Source organism: Sminthopsis crassicaudata, chromosome 1 (assembly GCF_048593235.1).
Source record: "Sminthopsis crassicaudata isolate SCR6 chromosome 1, ASM4859323v1, whole genome shotgun sequence".
Classification (NCBI taxonomy): Eukaryota; Metazoa; Chordata; class Mammalia; order Dasyuromorphia; family Dasyuridae; genus Sminthopsis; species Sminthopsis crassicaudata.
The window spans coordinates 223,449,266-223,471,777 of NC_133617.1; the positions used below are offsets into that span (position 1 = coordinate 223,449,266).

Consider the following 22,512-nt stretch of genomic DNA (forward strand, 5'->3'; position numbering starts at 1 on the left):
TTAACAATATTATCTTGTTTTAGCCTGCAACAACCCTGGAAGAAAATAATAGCATCTATTTTCTCCATTTTACAGATGGGAAAATTAAGGCACATTGTGGGTTAATGACTTGTCTACAAACACTACCTGTGTGATTTGTCACACAGGTATTAAGAGTCTGAGATCAAATTTGAATTCAGGTCTTCTTGATTTCAAGTGCAACATTTAATCTCTCTAGCTGCTTATAAAAATAAGGGAAAGGAGGGAAGGCACAAGCATTTATTGAGCACTTACTATGGGCCAGGCACTGTGCTAAGCACTTGAAAAATATTATCTCATTTGATTCTCACAAGAACTGATTCTCTCTTTCACTAAGACTATAAATCCTTCAAGGGCAAGAACTATTTTGCTTTTTTTTTTGTATGCCCAAAGCCTAGCATAATGCAGGCATTTTATAAAATAATATCTATGTGTGTCAAACACACAAATAAAATACGAATTCAGGGGAGGGAGAGATCCCTTCTGATTGCAGGGAGTCAGCCTTTGTGTAAAAGGTAGGATTAGACTCAAGTCTTTAAAAAGGTATAAGGGGGAGATGGAAAATACACGCTCAATTAATGCCAATGACAGCATAAGCAAAGGAACAGAGTCAGGAAAGTCCTGGATGAGTTTGGGAGACAGCAAGAAGAACATTTTGGCTAGAATATGGATTACTCAAAGATGAATTAAGATAAGGCTGCAAAGGTCAGAGGAAATCAGACTATACAGGACCTTAAATGGCAAACTGATTAACCAGTTTGGATTGTAAATGAGGGAAATTTTTGAGTAATAGAATGATTAGAGTGATATGACAATTAATAGACTGATAAGAGCTATGTATTTAAAAGATTTAATCTGACAGTGCCATACAGTAGGAATTGAAGAGGGAAACCAAGGGAAGAAAATTGGAAAGAAGGTGATTTAATTTGGCCATTACTGCAGGTGAGAGGTGATAATGCTCTTATTTAAAAGCCAACATTCAGAGTACCTACAATGCATTATTTTAATACATACTTTTCAACTTTACCTTTGTTTTTTAAAATAAAAATGCATAGTTAAAATATAATCATTCCCCTAAAAATCTGTTTTCTTGTCATTTGTATGTGTGAGAGTTTTAGTTACTCCAGCTATAAAATGTTACAGATGCTCTTTATAGCTCTGGAGAGCTGAAAGCAAGTTTAAGTGCCCTTTTTTACTGATATCATACCAAAAGTATTAAAATTGCTATAACGGCACTAAAAATAATTATTCATTCATTTTTTCATCACTGAACAGCAAATGTTCATTCAGTTAGAAGTAAATAGACTGACAGGAAATAATGGGTTGTGTATTATACTGACAGGCCATCTCCATATCCCTGCCACCCAAACCCAGTTAATTACTGCCCAAATTAAAGGAAAAGGAACTAGAATAATCCTGCAAACCATATTATTCCATTTTGCACCTTTGTGATTTAAAAGGTATCTATTACTTTTAGGCTGGATAGTTAAAAATGTAAGCTTGTGAAAAGTTGCTTAGACATATTTCATTTATCAGCCCTTTGGACTGGCTGTCTCTGAGGGACTGGACAACCTTGGCCTTGACATAACTGATAAGTGACTTCTTGAATTCATCAGTAAAAAAAATATTTTGTGTCTTCAGGGAAAAAAGTAGAACAAATGAATAGGATGAGAGAAAAACTCTTTCAAATCTTGTTCTTCTAGTTCCTAGTTTGGAAAAGGCTTATTCTTTTTCTTTCTTTCTTTCTTACTACAGATAAGACTGACTTACATCCATCAGAGCTGCGTTGATGTAGTTGCTGCTCTCTCCATCGATTGTGATAAGGAAGGGCAGGCATCGATCTGGGGGTAGGATATCCATGCATCGGTTTTTCTCATGGTTTCGGGGTAGAAGAGCTATGCTACAATCTTCCACACGTAAAGTTGGAGTCACCATGTTTAGAGTCTATATTATCAAAGAGTCATTTAGGAAAACATCAGTTGCATAGTAGATTAAGAATGTTTTGATATTAAAATAAGTTCAAAATAAAGCTAATATATTTATACTTTTATCCACATGCACATATATATATGTAATACATAAAATGTATACACATATATAAATGTTTTATTTGAAAAATGCTTATCAAATAAGAGTTTTGTTTTTTGTCAATTCAGCTGTTTTGTGGTTAGAGAGAAAGGAAAGTTAGAGATAATGTTGACAAGAAGGAAAAGAAAAGGAAGAAAAAAGGTCACAAAATTTTAAAAGCATTTAAAAGAAAATTCATAGAAGGGAACATTAAGAAATTTAGAGGGAAACAGAAAAACAATTGAGCTTTGAAAGTAGCATACTAAATTTATTATATCCTTTTAAAAAGAGCAAATTGTGTAACAGGCATAATTTCATGCAAAATCTTCTGATTTGCTTTGTGAATGGAATTTTTTTTTTTATATATGTTGAGCACAGAATTTTAAAAACAAAGTTAAAAAAAAAATCAACCAAAAAAAGAATGACTGGAAAACATTTTTGAAACACTTATATACCAAGAACTGGATATATAGAGATAAAAATGAGAGCAATATAGATGAATAAGTATCTAGGGTTAAATTTTTCTTTTTAATGCTCTCTGTATTCCTTAAATTTCCTTGATGATGCTCAGTGATATCAGAAGTGGGGGCCAGCTTAGGTCACTGTGGTAGATCCTGGCTTCACTTAGTTTAAAGGGTCTAGGGCTGGACAGATGAACAGTAATTTAGAGTCTGAGAAACACAGTTTGCCTAAAGATTCAAGTATACTTAGACAGGGGTCTGTCTGATAAGAGGAAGATAATGTGGCAAGAAAGTAAGAACCGAACCTGCGATATCACTTGGCAGTACTATCAAGGACCGGCAAGGATATGGCATCGCCCTCACCTCAACAAAAGACTCCAATGCAAGCCTTTTTCCTTCCAGGAGGAAAATTGGTTCTCTTGGTCAAGTGGACTAAGGACTAAAGGAGGAGGGGAATCTTTCATTAATTGGATTTTGGGATGGCCCTTGCTGGGAATGGGAATTCTCCAAAACTTATGTGGCTTACCCGAAATTCTTCCTTGATCTGGCTTGAGTTTGTCTGAGGGTCCAGCTTGTTCATGTCATAGTATAAAGACCTAACCTGGGAAGCTGGGACAGATGTATCTCCACAAAGACAGGCTTCCAGGATGGCATCATGGATAAATACATATTGTTCCTGATAGAAAGGATTAAATCAGATAGTAATGGGGGAGGGGAAAAAGATAAGGCAATGTAGCTAGAAAAGAAAGAAAAGATAGCATCTTCAAAATAGCAATATAAACAATGGATTTTTAGAAGTCAAAGAGAAACATTATTAAAAAAGTATTCTAAACTTGGGGTTCATGAACTTAAAACAACCCAGAACTTTGAAAATTGTATTTCAATGCAATTGTATTTGGGTTTTTATTTTTATTTTTTTGTTGATCCTATATATTTTATCTGATGAATTTGAAAGGTTTCAATTTTTTAACATATTACAATACTCATCTGTAAATATCAATTAATGTGATGATGATACTTAAGTGATCATTAAAGCAGATGGGATGGGACCTTTATTAGAAAGCACCTCATGTATGAATTTATGGACTTAAAATCATTGAAACTCTGATTCTTTAAAAATATTCTACATTTTGGACTTCACTGATTTGACTTTAATTTGTCCAAATTAATAGTTTGCTGCATTGACTTTTAGGATAGTTTCCCATTACACTTTAAAAGTCCCTGAAAATAAATAGGACTTTTCACTTTCCAAATTTTCTTGTATCTACTATGTGATTCAACTTCTAAAAAACGTAATCATCCCTCTAAAAAACAGGCTAGAAAAAGTAGTATTTAAAATCTCTGCCAAGTGTCCTTTATGTTAGTTTCACAAGGAAATTTGAGTTTCCTTACAATCAATGCAACTCAAAGCCATTTCAGAGGGTAATTTCCAGGTGTCCTGACACAGAGTTAATAAGACAAAATGATTAATGTAAATTTGCATTTGCTAGGGGATATGAGCTGAGTCCTTTATCTCCAAAATGTAAGTGCCCTAGGCAACTTGCATTTAATTTTATAGCTAAGCAAGCTTGGATGACCTCCACAAACCAGACATATTCCTATGCCAGGCCAGGAAGTATGGTTTTAGGAATGACAGGTCTTTGCTGTTCCCTGTAAGCCCTGGAAAAAGAACATAAAGTATGGGCTTCCTCTAGAAGCTACTGGACACATGCCCAATTGTGTGAGTCAGTCTACCCTAGTTACAATCTATTTTAAAAGTAATAATGGAAATGGATTGTATTATGTGCTTATATAGTGATACCTATTTCCTTGACACAAAAGCCACATGAAAATAATCATAAACTAGAATTTATATATTGCTATAAGGTTTGTAAAATCCTTTAAAATATTATCTTATTTTATTCTTATAAAAACCCTGAGAGGCAGATGCTATTATCACCATTTTGCAGATAAGGAAAATGAGGCAAATAGAGGCCAGAAAGCTAGCTCAGAGTTACATTATTAACTAATGGATAAGGCTAGGTCTTCCTTACTCCCCATCCACTGCTCCACTTAGCTATGACATAAAACAATATTAGATTCTGCTCTGTGGTCATGAACCTTTATTCCCAGGTATCTATATTTGCCTGCCCTCTTATTAATGTTTACAAAGGAAAAAAAATGGGACTAGCTAAGCTTGTATCATTCTACCCCATAGAGACTTGGAAGAAGAGCAGCAGTTATGGTTGGGTTTTGTTTGTAATTTCTTGAATTTCTGCTTCGAGGATGTACGCAGTGCACATAAAGAGGAGATGATAATTTCTCTACCTCTGTTTGCACCATGTTGACTCTCCGAGACCGTAGCTCTCTGACACAGTTATAAATGTCTACTACACCTTCCCTTTCTGCCATGTCTAGCATGATGTCAATGACAATGAAACAGCCAGTCCGACCAGCACCAGCGCTGAAAAAAACAGCAAAGAACCCATTAATGTGTGAAAAAGAGGCAATCACATTTTCTGTAAAACAAAACATATCAAAAAATCCCCAACCCATTATTACCAAGAAATTTAAACTTACCTGCAATGGACGACTAATGGGCCTGCATTAGGAGGACTTTTGGACTTAACCTGTCGAACAAAGCCCAGCAATCCTGTTGCATGGTATGGCACCCCATGATCTGGCCATCCTGTGAAGTGAAACTGTCTGATTTCTCGGATTTCATGAACTCCTCTCTGCCATCAGTTTGATAGTTTTAGGAGGTAAAAGAAAGGGGAAATGGTAGTAAGCAAAAATAAATAAACAAGCAAATAAACACAGGAATTTCAAAGTTGCCTGAATTGTCAAGTTATTGATTAAGTGATAGAACCGCTAAAGAACTAATAAATGTGAGGGAAAGAAATTAATTCTTACTTTGATAATTGGAAAATTTCTTATGTTTGCAAATGTCTTGGAAAGGTGGGGTATTTGGAGAATATCAACTTTCATATTCAATTTAAACACTGAGGTGGATTTCCTTCCCCTTTTTGGGTGGTGACAGTGGTAGTAGTAGTAGTAGCCACCACTTTCCTAATAAGAATCATTTGCTTTTTCTTTTCAGGTTACTCTGTGAATTTAGCAGTCATGTGAGAAATAGACCCAACTATCACAGGCACAGGCAGTAGAATAGAAGGTAGTGCTATACTATAGATAAATTGTTTGAAACATAAAGTTCCCCATGAGAGGCATACAGAAGCTGGATGACTACTTTCGGAGAGGATGTAGAGAAATTTTCCTTTGGGTAAGGATGAGATAGATGACCTTGCCAGCCTCTTCCAACTTTATGATTTTATAAAAGAGACAACTTGAAGGACATCTATGTTCTTATCATCAGACTGAAGCTTCTTGAAGATAAGACTGTTGTTTTCTAATCTTTTTTAAGAATACTTATTGCCTTGTATCATGGCATCTAATTGAGAGTTAACTATGTAAGAAGAGTGAACAAGTGCTCACTGAATGAACCAAAAGTATTAACCAGAAAATTAGACAACAGCTTTCCATTAGGCTGTAACTCAGTGTCTCAGGTTTCTCTTTTTGATAAAGATAAAACTTTAGGTATGTGTGGAGGGAATCACACATGTTTCAGAAGAAAACAACAGCCTAAAAAGTACCAGCTATTCTGATGGAGTCCAGGCAGACTAGTGAGCTAAAAGAAGCTTGGCCTTGGAACTAAAGAGAAGGCACAAGCTCTATGAATAGAAGACTCTTCTTTTGTTTCAAGAACAATAGAGTTTATTTATACACATATATATCTCACTCACACACTACAGAGTATGTAAGTCAAGGTTAAACAGTATTTAAAAAAAAAAAAAAAGCATTAAATTTCTCACTACTTTGGATTTGCAAATTTAATACCAGAATAGACACTATAAAAAAATGGGGACAGTTTTTCCTTTTACCAGATGTTTTTTGAAAAATACATTTTATTGATATCCTTTATTTTTATAATGTCTAATTTTCCTCTTCCTATAAATCCTTGTAACACCTTTTTTAAGAAAAAGAAAAGGATAAGGAATAAAATCAATTGATACATCAAAAAATTGATGATATTTGCTGTATTCCATCCCTGTGACTCCCTATTCCTCTTCTATCTTCCACTTTCCCCTTAGAAGATAAAGCTTTAAAAGCAGTGTGGCCAAATGATGTTCTTTACTCCCAAGAGAGCAGAGCTGAGTTTAAGTAGATAAAAACAACTAGAAGAACTGATTCATGAGCATATTACCTGATACCAAACTTTGTAGGTACATCTTTATTTATTTTACTCAAGACTAGTATATTCTAAAGATGACTTGGATCTGCTATCCTGGATCATCATGGTTTATGAAAACTACTCTCTTTGCCCTGCTGTCTGTCATTGTAAACAATCAGATATCGTTTAGATATTAGTGATGGGCTGCCTTTTGCTTTTGCTTCTGTTTTGCTTTGGAACCACAGGTGCTACTTTACTATGGCCATCATAGCCAGTTTAGAAATTGGGGACACCTAAGAAGCTGATTGGCACGTGTATTCTGCTATTCTTTTTGTATGCTTTTATCATTGAAAGTGTACTTGGTATTACAAAACCATTCAATTAGACTTGAGTAATATGGGCCTGAATTTTTTACCCTAGAATACTGACAAGGACTGCCTCAGTGGTATATGACACAAACTCCCATCTTTTCCTTCCTGCTGAATTTTCCAACAGTTAATCTCAATGACTATTACACTGAAAAGAGAAATTCATAAGAGCTATGTTCTTTGGAAGATTGGATAGAAAAGAATAGATTTTAGTTTGAGACATTTGCTATGAGTATGTTATTATGATTCACTGAAGATGAATGTCTTGATTCTCAGTGAAAATATTGGTTTTTAAAAAAAAGTTTTTAAGAGGCATTTGCTAAAAAGAGTTTTTAAGAGGCTGAAGCCATACACCAATGTCTCAATAAGGTATGTAGGTAACACTGTAGTGGGTAAGTTATGAAGTTTTACCTAATTGAAACTGTTTGAGTGTAAATCCATTATAGAGTCTATATTTCTTGGTAAGGGCCAGTCTACCTAAGTTCTGCAAATCTGTTCAAGTAGTTAAGTGGAAAAGTGAAGAAGGGAAGAGTTTTGGGAGATAGACTATAAAAATACTACTTTTTCCCTTGGCCACCACTCAAGGCTTTTTGTGGGAGTAGTAATTGCCCCCCTCCCAAACTGGTACAATACCATGTTGGCAGAGCAGAAACCTCAGGAAAGAGAAACTGGCCTCTGTGGTCAGAAACCCAGAGACCATAGATAATTTAGCCACTGGAGAAGGAAGCAAGGCAAAGCTATAATGATGGAAGTGGGAAGAAAAATCCTGCTATCTGATAACTTTCTATTTTACTTCATTATTGTTGCTAAGTGCGAAACTTAAAAACTGGTTTTGGAATATAAATACTGTTAGTATTCTTTACCCCAAGGATTCAAAACCATTTTTTTGTGTCATGGATGTCTTTGGGAGTCTAGTGAAACCTATGGAACCATTCTCAGAATATTATTGACTGGAAGATAACAATAACAATAAAAAGATGGCCACTGGGCTCTTCCACTCTGTGTAGAACAGATGGCCAGTGAAAAGCCTTGCTCTTTTAGGAACAGTAAGATCAGGCTACTATTTCCTAAGCAGATGGGCTTCAGTGGGACTACTCAGTGTTCTTTATGTCAGAGGGAGATAGGGTACAGAGTCAACTGACAGCATAAGAGGTCTGATGTACCAAAAGTCTTAGTGGAATTTTAAGCTTAAAAAGTTTTATAGGTTAAAACTGCACTGATACTTCTGGGACATCCTAAAACAAAATCCAAATCAAACAATATCACTTTTTTTTTTTTTTTTAAAGAACCAATGATGTCTTTATTAAAATAATCATTTTAAAACGGCGCTAGACTTGGGATACGCTGTATATGCTTTCTTCTTGAGATAGAAGTCATCATATAGCTTTTAAATTTTCTCTAGCTTGGTATCTTTGCTTCCATTAGAAGATGGAAACCTTCAAGCTAATGGGTAGACAGAAAATATGGCTTCCATATGCTGTAAATTGCAACAATTTTACTTCTTTCATAGAATAAAAAACAAACTCAGAGTTTCACCTTGAGTGTCCCTGATATACTATCTTCCTGAAACAGAACCACAATTACAGAAATTTCAACAAAAAAGTATTTCTTTCTTTTCTCTTCTAATGAGAAATAAGACATAAAATAAGCAAACGGTTGCACATAGTGCTAATGATTTGTTTTCTATAAAGATTTTGATTGTTCAAGAGCAGCCTTCTTCTTTAGAAAACCACTAACATATTATTTTGATTTCCTCAAATACTTTTTTTTTTTAAACAACCCTCCCCTCCTTCTACCGTATCTTTACTTGGTTTTATAAGAGCATTGAAAATGACTGAAATAGCTGGGTAGTTCAGAAACATTTCTGTGCAGCTGTGACTGAAGAAGACAATAAGAGGTTAAAAAAGGGAAAAAGAGAAAAGAAACAAACAAACCCTCTAGCAGCATTCTCAGCTTATTAGAAAGCTCACTATTGTTCAAAGAACCCAGTGTTTAAGTGATGGTTCTTGGATGAAAGTTTTTTTTTTTTTCTTAAATAAAATATCTAGGGTCTTTTATCCCTATCTGTTTTAATGCAGCTATTCATGAATGCTCTTGCCAAGAGCCATAGAAAAATCCTCCATATGTTTTCTCCAATCCTAGCTAAGAAGTAGAAAAGCTAACATCAAAGTATGAACTTTGGAACTTGAAGTACTGAGACAACTTGAACTCCATATTCTTTAAAGTCTCCAAATAACCTGTCTACTTATTTAAAAAAAGATTATGAAAAAATCTAAATAATATGTAGGAATAATGTATGAAAATAAACATCCCTCTCAGCTTTGTGAATCTGTAATAAATATGGATCTGCAACTGTTGTAAGGAGTCCAGCAAAAAAAAAAAGTCCTTAGACATTCATTGAATTTCAGTAAACCTAATATTCCTCATTTGTAAAAACAGATGAACATCCTGAAGTCTAGAGTATCTTGGAGAAAGTTAAGTAGGCTCCTCACCTGAGGTCAAAGACCAAAGCAAAAGTTGCAACATTGTCATTTGACAATGAGGTGTAACAGTTAAAAAATGTTGGCTTATCTAAGAGTATCCCACATATAACAGAATACTATCATCTATTCCACAGCTAGTATAGTTAATGCTGGCACCTGGGCCTGAAAATAATCAAGGCAACAGAAGCATGCCAGATAGAATGAGACCTGCTTCTGAGCTTGTATGAATCCCTTACCAAAAACACTTGCATGTGCTTTTCTGTTATATATTTAAAGATGATGGGCAAAGAAAATGAGGAAAATGCACCAACATATTTCTCAAGGGGAAAAACAACAGCAACTAGATGAAAAACAAATGGATGGGAAATAGAATATAAGATATATAGCTAGGAAAATAAATGAAATCTACCTTTTGGGTTGGCTGAAAAAAGGTGGAATTCTATGAGAATAATTGACATTTTTATAGCATTTTAGGGTTAATAAAACATTTTTTTTCTCACAATTATTTCATAAGTATCATCATTTCTATTTTATAAATGAAAAAACTGAGGCTGATAAATGAAATAATTTGGGTTGCAGGCAAACCAGAATTTGAACCCTCTCTTGACTACAAATTCAATGTTCTATAAATTGGATTGTCTTATGAAAAGAAATAAGATTGAGTTTGCCAAGGATTACAAGAGTAGAAAGGGATCTAGAAAAAGGCCTGTAGTTAGCATCTTGCCTTCTAGTAAGATCACATTTTCGTTATCCCAGATGAATCAAAAATTAATAAATTTGTTGCAGCAAAAAATTGATATTTACAATATCACAGCTTCACAAAGACAATGAACACTTACCTTTTCCACAGCAAATGTTCGAATTACATATTCTGCCAGAAGTTCTGTTTCTATTAGGGTAACTTTAATGTCTTTATATATCTCCGTGTCATCTGGCCAGTATTTGCAGCATTTGACCTGTTGGAAAATACAAAGAAAATTAAGGGGACTCTTTGTGGATGTCGTATAATTTTTTTTTTGGTTGAGTCTCTAAACAAGCCCTAGGACTTATAGGATAAATTTCCATCACATACACATAGCTGAATCACATTCTCTAGGACATAGCCCATTTGTTTCCATCACCTGTGATTTTTTCCTCTTCCTTAAAAACTAGTTATCTGAATTACAGATGGAGCAAGGATCAGATAAATCACCTACATTTAAGAGAAGTGAGTTATGTCAAATACAGCCAAATTACAATATCCATTTTTTTTGTTCTTTCTTTGTGAGAGAGTAGCCCCCTCACTAGGTCAGACTAAATAAGTTATTTATAAATTTTTGGGTTTATAAATGTGTGTCCACGCGCATAGTGTGTGTGTGTGTGTGTGTCCACGCGCATGTGTGTGTGTGTGCATCTATATGTCCTGGATTCCATGTACACACACACATTAGCACACACACCCCAAGTGACAGATATCTACAGCTTCTGAATACATCCTAGTAGTAAACTATGCATGTTGGTGAGGCCATCTGAATTGATACAAATATCATATCTAAGTGTTCAGATCATGTATTCTAAACTATTTTTGAATGATGATGATTTTGTGGCATTGGACTAGATTCTTTCCTTTATTAAGTAGCCATAATTTCACGTTTTAATGACTAAGTCTGGGCAAGGTAAGTAGCAGAAAAAAGAAACACACAAATACACACACATATATGTGTACATATATACATATTATATATGTATGCATATATCCATACACATAAGATAATATTCTTTAAAATCATATGCTTTTCATTTTGATAAATATGTCATGCAGAAAATTCAGGAATCATTAAACAAACCACAAGAAAATTAAAACTCAAAACTATTCTATCACATATTTTATGATTCCTGCTGAGTTCTTTCCCAAAAGAAGCATCTGACTCTGGATGCATTTGCTCATATCTTTTAAAACCAAAACAAGCCTAAATAAATAAATGAATAAATAAACAAAGCCAAACCCACAGCTTTAAAAATAAATTCTACTTGGAAAAATTACCTCAAACTGCTGTCACAGAATTAGAAAGCCTCAGCTACACAATGAAGGCTAACTTTTCATCTAGGTAGCTGCTCTTTTTGGCATTCTGAAGCCAGGTACTTTGTATGAACTCTTTTTTCATTTGTACTAATCCTCCCAAACACTTCTGCTTCACCCAGTTTGTCTAATATAGAACATTTTCCTGCCTGCTTATATTGCCACCTGCACCCCAGGAGCAGCACAGCTACCTGAGAGCAGACCCGGGCATACTGGTACACCCCATTAACTTTCCTTTTCTACTTGTTACTCTATGCCCTCCTTCTGTGGAATCTGATCCACACAAATATGCCCAAAGCACGTAGGAAACAGGAAGCAGCTGCAGTTCCCAGCTCTGTGAGGCACAGCTACTGATCACCAAGTGTTACTAACATTAGCTTGGCTTCTTTCAGACAGGTGCCTGCCATTCTCAAAGGCAATCAGTTTAACCAAGTGAACAGCAACCAAAAAAAAATAAGAGGAAACCGAGATTTTTCTGCACTGCTTGGCTCAGAAGGGAAACACACATTTCTGACTTTGTGCTGTCTGGGTATCTTAGATTAGACTATAATTAAGGAACTATAGGCATTTTAGCTCCTTCTTTACAGAATGTGTTTCCAGAAAGTCTGCCATCCTCTCTAGTTTAGAGGCATTTGCCTGGACAGGCAGAAAAATGCTGGACTGTCCATTTCCCAAAATAACCTGCAAGGATTTTGTTCTGTTTTTAGCCCTTTAATAGGCATTTTTAAAAAGCTGTTCCTTTTCATCATCTTTTCAATTTGTTCAATCTGTGTCAAATGATTATTTTTTTTCTTAAAAGATAAATTATACATATAGCTTTCCCATTTTTATACATTAAAGAATGACTGAATATAAGAAGAATAAATTCATATCTAGGGATTTTTTTTTCTTCCTTTGAAGTTGAACCTTTCTGGGCAACAAAAATATGGGCTTGCTCCTTAGTCAATGAATAAACATTTATTAGCACCTACTAAGTAGTAGGAAATGTGTTAACCCCTTGGGTTACAAAAAGGTTAAAGACCTAGCTCAGGGATAGGAAGCTCAGATATAACAAGCAAACAAATGCTCTAAGTACAAATAAGTGATAGAATGCATACGTAGTAAATAACTAAGAAATGAAATCTAGAATTAAGAGGGTTTAGGAAAGGCTTTTTGGTAAAAGATGGGATTTTTTTTATTTGGAATTAATTCCTAAGGGAAAGTAATGGCGTAACTGAGGAGAGAACTTCATTTCTCTCTTTTGTTCTGCGATTTTGCCAAATCAAACTGTTACTTCTAGTCATGTTCTAAACTATATTGCATCCATGAAAGGTGGTGGCTTTTATGTATATCTCATTAATCATAAAAAGATATACAGACTCTGATTCCAGAAAAACATGTTGGAACCAGTGAATAGGAACATCTAATTGTTATAATGCATTTCCCCCTTTATGCTGTTTAAATGAGTCAACCTATCAATGAATCCAATAGATTACTAAACATCTGTTAGTAACATTACTAGCACTGTTGTTAGTAATGAGAAACCAAAGACATGGACTCTGACTGCAACAGTACTCAAAAATCTTGGAAGAGCTGAGAGGAACATATATAAAAATCAATGTTAAATGATACAAGTATTTAATTAGTTGGTAAAAGTAGTATTAATTAATAGTGTGAATTAGTGTGGGAAGATTTTATGTAAACATTTTAAAGGGAAGGACTATATTGGGTCATCCTCTCTCAAAGTCATCCCTGATAGTAAAAGAACTTTTTAAAAAAAACTTTTTTACAAAAAAGCAGAGAAAAATAAATGAGCAAAATATGATGATATGATGAAAAATTTAGGAAATATAAGATATCAATAAAATTTCTTTCAAAAGGAAATAAGTTAAACTGAATGAAAATGGTCTGTGTAGGGAATTTTAAAATGTCATCAGGAAAAGAAAATATGCCTATTTTTTATCATATTAGTTTATAACTTCTGTAGAAGAGAAGCGTTCAAAAAAAAAAAGACTGAGGGGAAAGTATTGTTATGGAAGGCAGACCCTTAGGCAAAGGAGAACTGTTAAAAAAAACAAACAAACAAACATAAGTTGGGGGGGAACAGTGGATGACAGAATTTCAGAAAAGAAAAAATTGAAACCATTCAGTCAATCTCCTTCATTTCACAGATGCAGACATTGTCTAAGAGAGGCAATAAATAGAGAAGAAAGGTCACTAGATTTGGAGTGTTGAAAGCTTGAGTTCAAATCCTGCCTTATAAATTTATAGCAGTTTGATTGATAGCTAATCACTTAATTTTTATGGACCTGTTTTCTCACCTAAAATGAAAAGTTGGGTTTGTAGATGGCCTCTATGGTCCCTTCCAGCTCCAAATTTATAATTCTATGATCCCAGGGAACACCAGAAGTGATATACTCAGTGACAGAGATAGCACTAGAGTCCAGCTCTCCCAATTTTTAGTTCAGTGTTTTCTTTATTCTATTTATACAGCCTTTTCTTCACTTTACCTCCATTCCCTCAAATTGATTCTGCTTAAAGGAAAGTATTTCAATGTAGGGACAAGTTTATCCAAATCAAAACCTCTCATTCACATAGTTATTTGGACCAAGAAGAAAAGCAAACAAAATGTTATAGCATCACAGGATCTTTTCCCTCTTTTCCCTAACTGGGAGTATGAGCATTAGAATTCTTTTGGATGTTTACAGAATCCCTATTCTTACAAATGGATAGGTAGAAAGTGCAATTTTTTTTTGTTTGTTTGTTTTGTTTTGTTTTTTTGTTTTGTTTTGTTTTGTTTTGTTTTGTTTTGCTTTTTAAAGTTCTGTCTAGTACAAAAACTGGTGAAGTGATGGATTTATTTCATGAGGAAATGAACAGCTGAAATGATTGAAGGTTGTGGCCAAAGGAGGCATTATAGTGTTTGGCAATAAACATAACCTTGAAAGGAGAGAATGGAAGGAAGAAGATAATAGCATCAGCATTATTAGCAGATTTTCAATGGATTCATCTATTAGGAGACAAAAGCATGCAGATGTTGATCTCAGTTTTATTTATAATCATCAACAGGGCCTGCTGAGTATGGCTTTGATGGAGATACTGAATGGCAGGGAGCAAAAACACTACATAAAGCACTGGTACTCTGGGGCTCTAGCCAACAACAGTTTCCAATCAGGCTTCCAAGACAGCCTTATTCAATGCTACATTCTGTATTCAAACTCTATTTTCTTGCAGAATTATATCACAAGTCTAAAGTACTCCTCATTTAAACTCAAGGACACAGAAGGCTCTAGTTCTATCTGGTCTGGGGATCACCTTCAAGAAACACTTCTGGGAATTCTTTAAAAGTAGCTGTCTAAATTTACCTACTACCCCTTTCCCAGCCAAGAACTTTCTGCTGCCTTTATGGTTTGGCTGAAAGAAAAAGGCACTATAAACCTTATATAACTTGTCCTTTCTCTCCTTTAGTATTATGCCTTCTGAAGGACAGAATCATTTTTTCCCACTAGCATGGATTCTGAGCCTTCATTCCCTTTCCTACTTTGTATGATATTTACTTTGCTAATGGATATACGGTACTAGATAGAAAACAATCATTCTGCATTATTGTCACTCTTCCACAGTTCCTACTAATTCCTAAGTATTTATAAGTCCGAGACTTCTTTGAAATAATAGGCTCTTGCAAATAGTAGGTTTTTAATAAATGCTTGTTGTTGATGATGATTTTTTAAAGAGCCACACAAGAAATGAGCCTTGTTGCTCTCCAATCATGCTTTGTTTTTGACATAAAACTGTACTACTGAATTTGATCAGAAAGTACAGATAGTTAGCGCTGGGCTCCTGCCAAGAAGAGTTTCTCGCCAGATTTCCAACAAATCCACTTATTCAAGACTATTTGGTTTCAACTTTATACACTAAAACTGACTCCAAATAATATTGGCTATTTCCAAAATATAAATCTACCATCAATTAAGAGTTTTTATTTTAAAAATGGTACATATTCTGAAGTTAATTCCAAAAAAAAGTTCCAAATATATTTGAAGCAATGGCAACATTATTTTAAAAAAATCAATTCTTCCAGAGTGATGCTACATTGAATGAGATACTAATATTCATATGGATGTTGATGATTTTGTCCAATAGACTCCATCTAAAATGCAACTATAGGAGAAATGAAGGACATTGTAATGGGGCAGTTGGGTCTATAGCAACAAGGTGATACTTCAAAATTCAGATCATCAAAGCTTAAAAAAATAGGCTTTACTGAGAATTTATGTTACTCAGCTGAATAAAATAGGACTATTTCATGACATACTGACAGACTAGAGAAGTATCATTTCTATTGTTTGGCATATTCTATCTGCTACCAAAATCTATTGAAATTCAGTTTATTTTTCAAGACATATACCAATTTCTATCTTTTCCAGGATGACATAACAAAAATGTTTTATGAATGTCTTTTGTGTTTATGAATGTCTTTTGCGTTTCATTAGAAAATCAATTAAAGCAAAAAAGCCTCACAAGGCATTTGGTCCTCCTCATTTTATAGATAAGGAAACCAAAACCCAGAAAAGTTAAATGTTTTGCCAAAGATCACCCAAATATTACGTATGAGAGATGGAAGCCAGATCCACCAAATTTAAATTCAGTACTTTTTCCATTGCACTAAAAAAGTATAGTACAAGAAATATAACAGTGTAAGAAATTAATCATTATAGAATGAAAACCAAAGATGAATAACTCATAGCTGTAGATTTAATGACACACAATAAAAATTTTGGCAAGTCTTTTCCAACTGATGAACACCAAAGTATTATTTGACCACCTCTGATCACATGACCTTCCTTTTTAATTAAAGGGGAAAAAAAGAGAGTTTAAGTTAAGGAAAATGCTTATTAGAGTGACCAAGCCTGAAGAATTCCAACATTCCAACCCCAGTTCCTCTTCTTATTCTTCTGAGACATTCCACAGAAGTCTCCTAGATCCAACTAGTTGGAAGCAATCTCTTTCTTCTCTAAACTTTCAGAGTATTATCAAACTACTTCCCTCAGAGCACTTGCATTCAATCTTGTATTATAATTATTTGTAATTATAATACTTCTGGCTTGTAACTTCCTTGATGACAGGGACCATATTTTTGTGTGTGTATGTCTTTCAGAGTGTCCAGCACAGTATACAGTAGGTGCCTGAGAAATATCTGTGGAATGAATGACTTCAGAAAGAGTCTAGAGAATCTGTAGTTCAGAGACTCTGGAGCTAATCTCAGAGGCATCTCTAAAAGGGTATTGAGTCTGAAGTAAATCATAAGCTACAATCTCTCCTACTATATCTCCACTGTTTTTATGCATGTGAAATCCTAATAAAATAAACTTTAAGGAAACCATTGTAAGGGAAGAGTAGCAGAGAATTATAAAGAAGGGAAACATATATAGTCTAAGAAAATATTCAAAAGTTAGAAGAAATAGAGGCTGAGGATAACCAATATGAATACAGAAGAATCTTTTAAAAAAAATGATTAAAAGTATTTAAAGCCAAAAGTAAGCATTATATGCATAAGAAAAACCACTGCCAAAGAACACTCAATCTTAGTTTGTATTCAACAATAAAATGATCCTTAAAAGCTATAGGAATATTCAACTCAATTCGATAAATGTTAATTAATAAATTAAAATAAATAAATAAATAAATATGAAGTGAAGAGAAAAAAGAGGCAATAAGACAGTTCCTGCCCTCAAGAAGTTTACATTAATATTCAGTGCTCCTGGCTGGGATAGAGCAATAAAATAAAGATATCAGTACTATTAAAGTTAATTAATGTATTAAATGCAATACAAATAAAAAAAAACAAAAGGGATATTTTGAAGAGCATATATAGTAACAATTCATTTGGAGAAATAAAAGATCCATAATAGGAATATCAAGACAGTCAAAAAAAATTAGTAAGAGTCATGGGGGCCTTAGACTCTCAATAGCTATGTGATCCTGGGCAGGTCACTTAATCCTAACTTGCTGCCTTATTCCACAGGAGAATGAATGTCTTTGTCAAGAAAACCTCTGATGTGTCCTGGAGAGCTGGACATAACTGAATGACTCAACTACCAGAGACATGTACAAGAACAAAAGCTATCCCCAGTTGAGAAATCATAAATCCAATATCTAAGTTTATATAAACATAAACAGTTTATATATTTATATATTATATATATATATATATTATATATATTTATATATTATATAAACAAAAAAGTTTATATAAAACATAAACAGTTTTCAAAGGAATTGCAAACTATTAACAACCTCATAAAAGAATGTTCCAAATTGGGAGAGGTAACCAAAGACTACTGGAACTCAACAATGGACAGCTTGTGGAAAGACAGGCACATTGATACATTGTTGGTAGAGCTATGAATTTGTGCATCAGTTCTAGAAAATGGAATTATTCAAATAAAATGTATGAAATGTTCTTAATTTTTTCCTATTTTATATATCCCAAGTAAATAACTGAAAAAAATAAAAGTTTTACATACAGCAAAATATTTACAGTAGTATTTTACATTGTACCGAAATAGATCTTTATCAAATGGGGAAAAAGATAAATAAATTGTGGTACATAAATGTAATAGAATATTATTTTGCTGTAAAAAAAAGTGGATGTGATGAAAACACAGAAAGAGAAGAATTGATATAAAGTAAAACCAAGAAAACAATATATTCAATGATAATAATGTAAATGGAAAGAATGACAAATTGAAAGCTGAGAAAATATAAACAATAAACTACTTTTCAAAGAAGAAAGATGGAAAGACACCTTACGTTATTCCTTTGCAGGAGTTGGGAGTTCAGAGGTATAGAAAATTGCATATAATGTCAGATTTATTTTTCAATATGTTGATCAGTTTTTCTGTTTTTTCAGTTTTCTTTTTTCAAAAAAAATATTGTTATATGGAACAGTTCTTTAGGTGGGGGGGTTACCTAGTGGAAATCTAGATTACAAAAATGACTGCAAACTTATTAAAATAATTATCTCGTGACATTTTTGTGGGCATTGGAAATAAAAAAGTGGTGGCTCCTTCAGTTATTCTGTTCCTCCACCCCAGAGATAGGGACAACTGCCCTCATTTGTCTACCTTTAGATTATCTTTGGGCATAACTCAAAGATAGTTTCTAGTTTGACTGTTGGCAATATTTAGATATACATTCATAGGTATCTACCAAAGCATTCTGGTAGTTTACACTCTAAATTGTCCTAGATGAATATATATATATATATATATATATATATATATATAAACACACACACACACACACACACACACACACACGTTTGTAGAACCTTTGAATTCTAGAATCTACCTTGGAAAATAAAACCCAAGTTGAATGACCTAGAAATATGGAGCTTCAGAAAATAGGAAACAATTAGGCTGTATGAAACCCAAATCTCTTTTCATTTTGTATATTTCATGTGTCCTAGAACCTTAATCTAGAATAGGGAGCCCATGAGATCTAACTTTGATTACTGATGTTTTACTCCTTTTTTAGATAGTCTTTTTGGAATCACTTGGTCAGGAAGTAAATGATTTTTCAGGCTAAGTAACAATATATAGTGGGGTTGAGTTGGGCCTGGCTTTCTTTCTGTTACCTCAGCCAAAAAACATATAAGTCTTCTGGGTCTCAGCTTCTTCACCCATGAAATAAAGATAATGACAGTACTCTTCTACATGGGGTTGCATATAGAGTGACTAAAAAGAGATACTTTTAAAAAACTTGAGAAATTATAGTAATATGAGCATTTTTATTGATTTTGTCCAGTTTTCCTCTATCTACCAAATAAATAACCCCCAAAGGAGAGTTTATTAATAATGTCAACTCACAATTTATATAGTGCTTTCTAGTTTTCAAAGTACTTGAAATTGCTATTTTTGAGCTGTCTATTATTTCATAAGGGACGAACTTTTTCTATCAATGTAGATAAGACATTTTCACTGTAATTTACTGTTTTTTAGAAAATTCCTAGAGTACTGGAGAATTAAGTAATAGCCAATAATAATAACAACAACAGTAACTTTATATACTACTTATTATATTCCAGGCACTGTGCTTAAGTTCTTTTTTTTTTTTTTTTTAATACATGCAAAGATAGTTTTCCTTTTTTGCTGAGGCAATTGGAGTTAAGTGGCTTGCCCAGGGTCACACAGCTAGGAAGTGTTAAGTGTCTGAGATTAGATTTGAACTCGGGTCCTCCTGACTTCAGGGCTGGTGCTCTATCCACTGCGCCACCTAGCTACCACCCTATGCTTAAGTTCTTTATAATTATTTTTTAATTTGATCCTTATAACAACCTTGAGAGATAGGTGCTATTTTCAGAGAAGGAAATTGTGACATATTAAAAATATGTTCCAGGTCATAAGGCCCATATGTGTCAGAGGTAGAACCTGAAACTTGGTCTTTTTGATTCTGACACCAATTCATCTTCACAATAACCCTATGAAGTGGCGAGGTAAAATATTATTATCTCAGAGCCTCAGAGAAGATAAGTAGTTTACCCAAAGTCATCACTTACTAAGTAGCAGGGGCTGGGACTTCAACCTAGCTTCCTATTACACTAAGCTGCCAGAAAAAGAAAAAGAAAGGAACAGAGCATTCCTGACAATCCACTGCCAGATCTGTTCTCTCAGCCACAAAAATCAGAAGGAAAAAAATGTCTCTCTGGGAGAGAGATCATCTATATTATCTTTTATCTCAAAAAACAAAGGGTTATCCATACAGGAGGTTTCTATTTGTGTCAGATTAGAAAGCCAAGAATTTACAGAAGTAAAGATAAAGACTCTCAGGATAGGGAGTCTTCATTTTTTCCTTAGTTCTTATATTCCTTCCCAGCAGGAAGGACTGGTCCCAACTGTCTGTCATAACTCTTCTATAGTTCCTATTAACTCTTGGAAAATCATCCAATGAATTTCCGCTGTAGTCAACTTTTTAAATCACTTATTTTGGTCTTCTTTGCAGTCAGCTCTCCACATTGAGCTTCCCCCCACGCCTATTCTAACACCACTTTCTCAGTTTTGTTTTTTTTTTTTTTTTTTTTTTGAGGCTGGGGTTAAGTGACTTGCCCAGGGTCACACAGCTAGGAAGTGTTAAGTGTCTGAGATTCGAACTCTGGTCCTCCTGAATTCAGGACTAGTGCTCTATCCACTGTGCCACCTAGCTGCCCCCTCACTTTCTCAGTTTTAAGATATGTTTTCTCTGACCAAGATTCCTTTATCCTGACACTTTCTAAGCTCAAAAACCTGGTTCCCACAGCTTATTTACCTAGATGTGCCCTTGATAAGTCAAAGACTGATGTTAAGGTTGGAACTCGTTGCATGTAAGTGTGTTGAGCTATTCTATCTTCTAACTGCCAGGAATCTGGTCCAGTTTCTTAAGAGCTAAGTCTTTGCCCCTCTTTTGGTCTGCTGTTCCATATATCATAGGATAGTCAATTTCACAGAATAAATTCAGAGCCAGAATCTTTTTCTAGGTGACTTTTGGTTTTTTGTGATTCCTTGAGAGCAAAATGCCTTACCTTCAATAATATCTAATAGAATGTAGAAGCTAGAAAGGGTCAATGAGGGTTAATCCTATCTGTTTTAATTAAGATTTAGAATATTCAAGTGCAATACAAGGAAATCCAAAGCACATAAAAACAATAAATGTAAGCCAGCTTTACTGGAGATACTCAGAAAATGAAGGGGTAGTTAGGATGTACACAAGTTGGATAGCTGAGATCCTGAATGGAATTAGGTGCACTACTGGGATGCAGAGGGAATGAGGCACCTTTTCCCAAATGAATAAAGTCTGGCAGTATTTTTTATTTTGTTTTTTAATATGGCAGGATAATCATGGAAGGACCATGCATCTGTCCCCAAAAGCCTAGTGCTGATCTATGTTAGTCAAGGGATGGAAAACTTTGGGAAACTTGTGGCTAGTTGATATTTAAATCCCTTAGGTGAAAAAGAAGGGACTATGGGTTATTACTGCAGATTTTATTCAGACCAGGTGATTGGTTTTAACTTTCCTGGGGCTTCTTCATTTACTAGGGTATGGAGGCTAGAGGAGCGATTATGTTCTCCAATGATGAAAATTACAGCCCATTCAGTTCTGCTCATCCTATACACTTATCATCATGTCTTCTCATAAATCCTCCATGGGGAGAGAAGAAATCTCTTGGCACTGCGTGGATGCCAATGGCAAACTTTTTTTTTTAACTGATCGTAGATCTCCAAATGTAATTTTATGTCATTTTTCCTTCATATTCATTACTGTGATGTTTTGCATACTTTAGAATGCCATTTTGCAGCCACTGCAATGTGTGGAAGCAGATGAATGGAAGCAGATGAACAATTCTCTGTGGAGAACATCAAGTATAGGAAACATCATGTTTGATTGGACCATAGAAGGCAAACTTCTTTTTCTTATCATTTAACTTTAATTCTCCAGAGAATGTAGCATGTCATGATTCAAAGCATTATGTGAAAGAATATTGTTAAGAACCACGATTCAGAGAGGAGCCGGAATTATTAAAAGCCCTGTGCAAATCCCTCAAAGTAAGAAAATCAGCTTTTCTCCCACCTCAAGTCCAGACTGTCTTGACCAGATTGTGTCTTTCCTCTGTTAGTTATTCCCTGTTCATCTTGTATATATCTTGTTTGTATATATTTGTTTGCATGTTGTTTCCCCTATTAGATTACAAAATCCTTGAAGACAGGGATTGTCTGATTCCTTTTGTATTCCCACTGTTCAGCATAGGGTCTACTACATATTTAATTAACAACTGTTACTATGAAAAATAAAAAAAGTTGAAAAACAATGATCTCTGACTTTAAGGAATATTAAA

The 22,512-nt window shown here is 34.3% G+C and overlaps 1 protein-coding gene across 6 annotated transcripts in view; it reads right to left on the minus strand.

Annotated features, from left to right (window-relative positions):
• The window catches only part of PTPRM (protein tyrosine phosphatase receptor type M), a 938,548-nt gene that overhangs the window by 30,940 nt on the left and 885,096 nt on the right, over nt 1-22,512 (minus strand). For all 6 annotated transcript variants that reach the window (XM_074275249.1, XM_074275231.1, XM_074275235.1 and 3 more), the window contains 5 exons: nt 10,444-10,560; nt 5,106-5,260; nt 4,854-4,989; nt 3,073-3,222; nt 1,789-1,962 (listed from right to left, as the gene is read on the minus strand). In XM_074275249.1, coding sequence (XP_074131350.1) covers nt 1,789-1,962; nt 3,073-3,222; nt 4,854-4,989; nt 5,106-5,260; nt 10,444-10,560 — 732 coding nt within the window. The remainder of the gene's footprint in view (nt 1-1,788; nt 1,963-3,072; nt 3,223-4,853; nt 4,990-5,105; nt 5,261-10,443; nt 10,561-22,512) is intronic.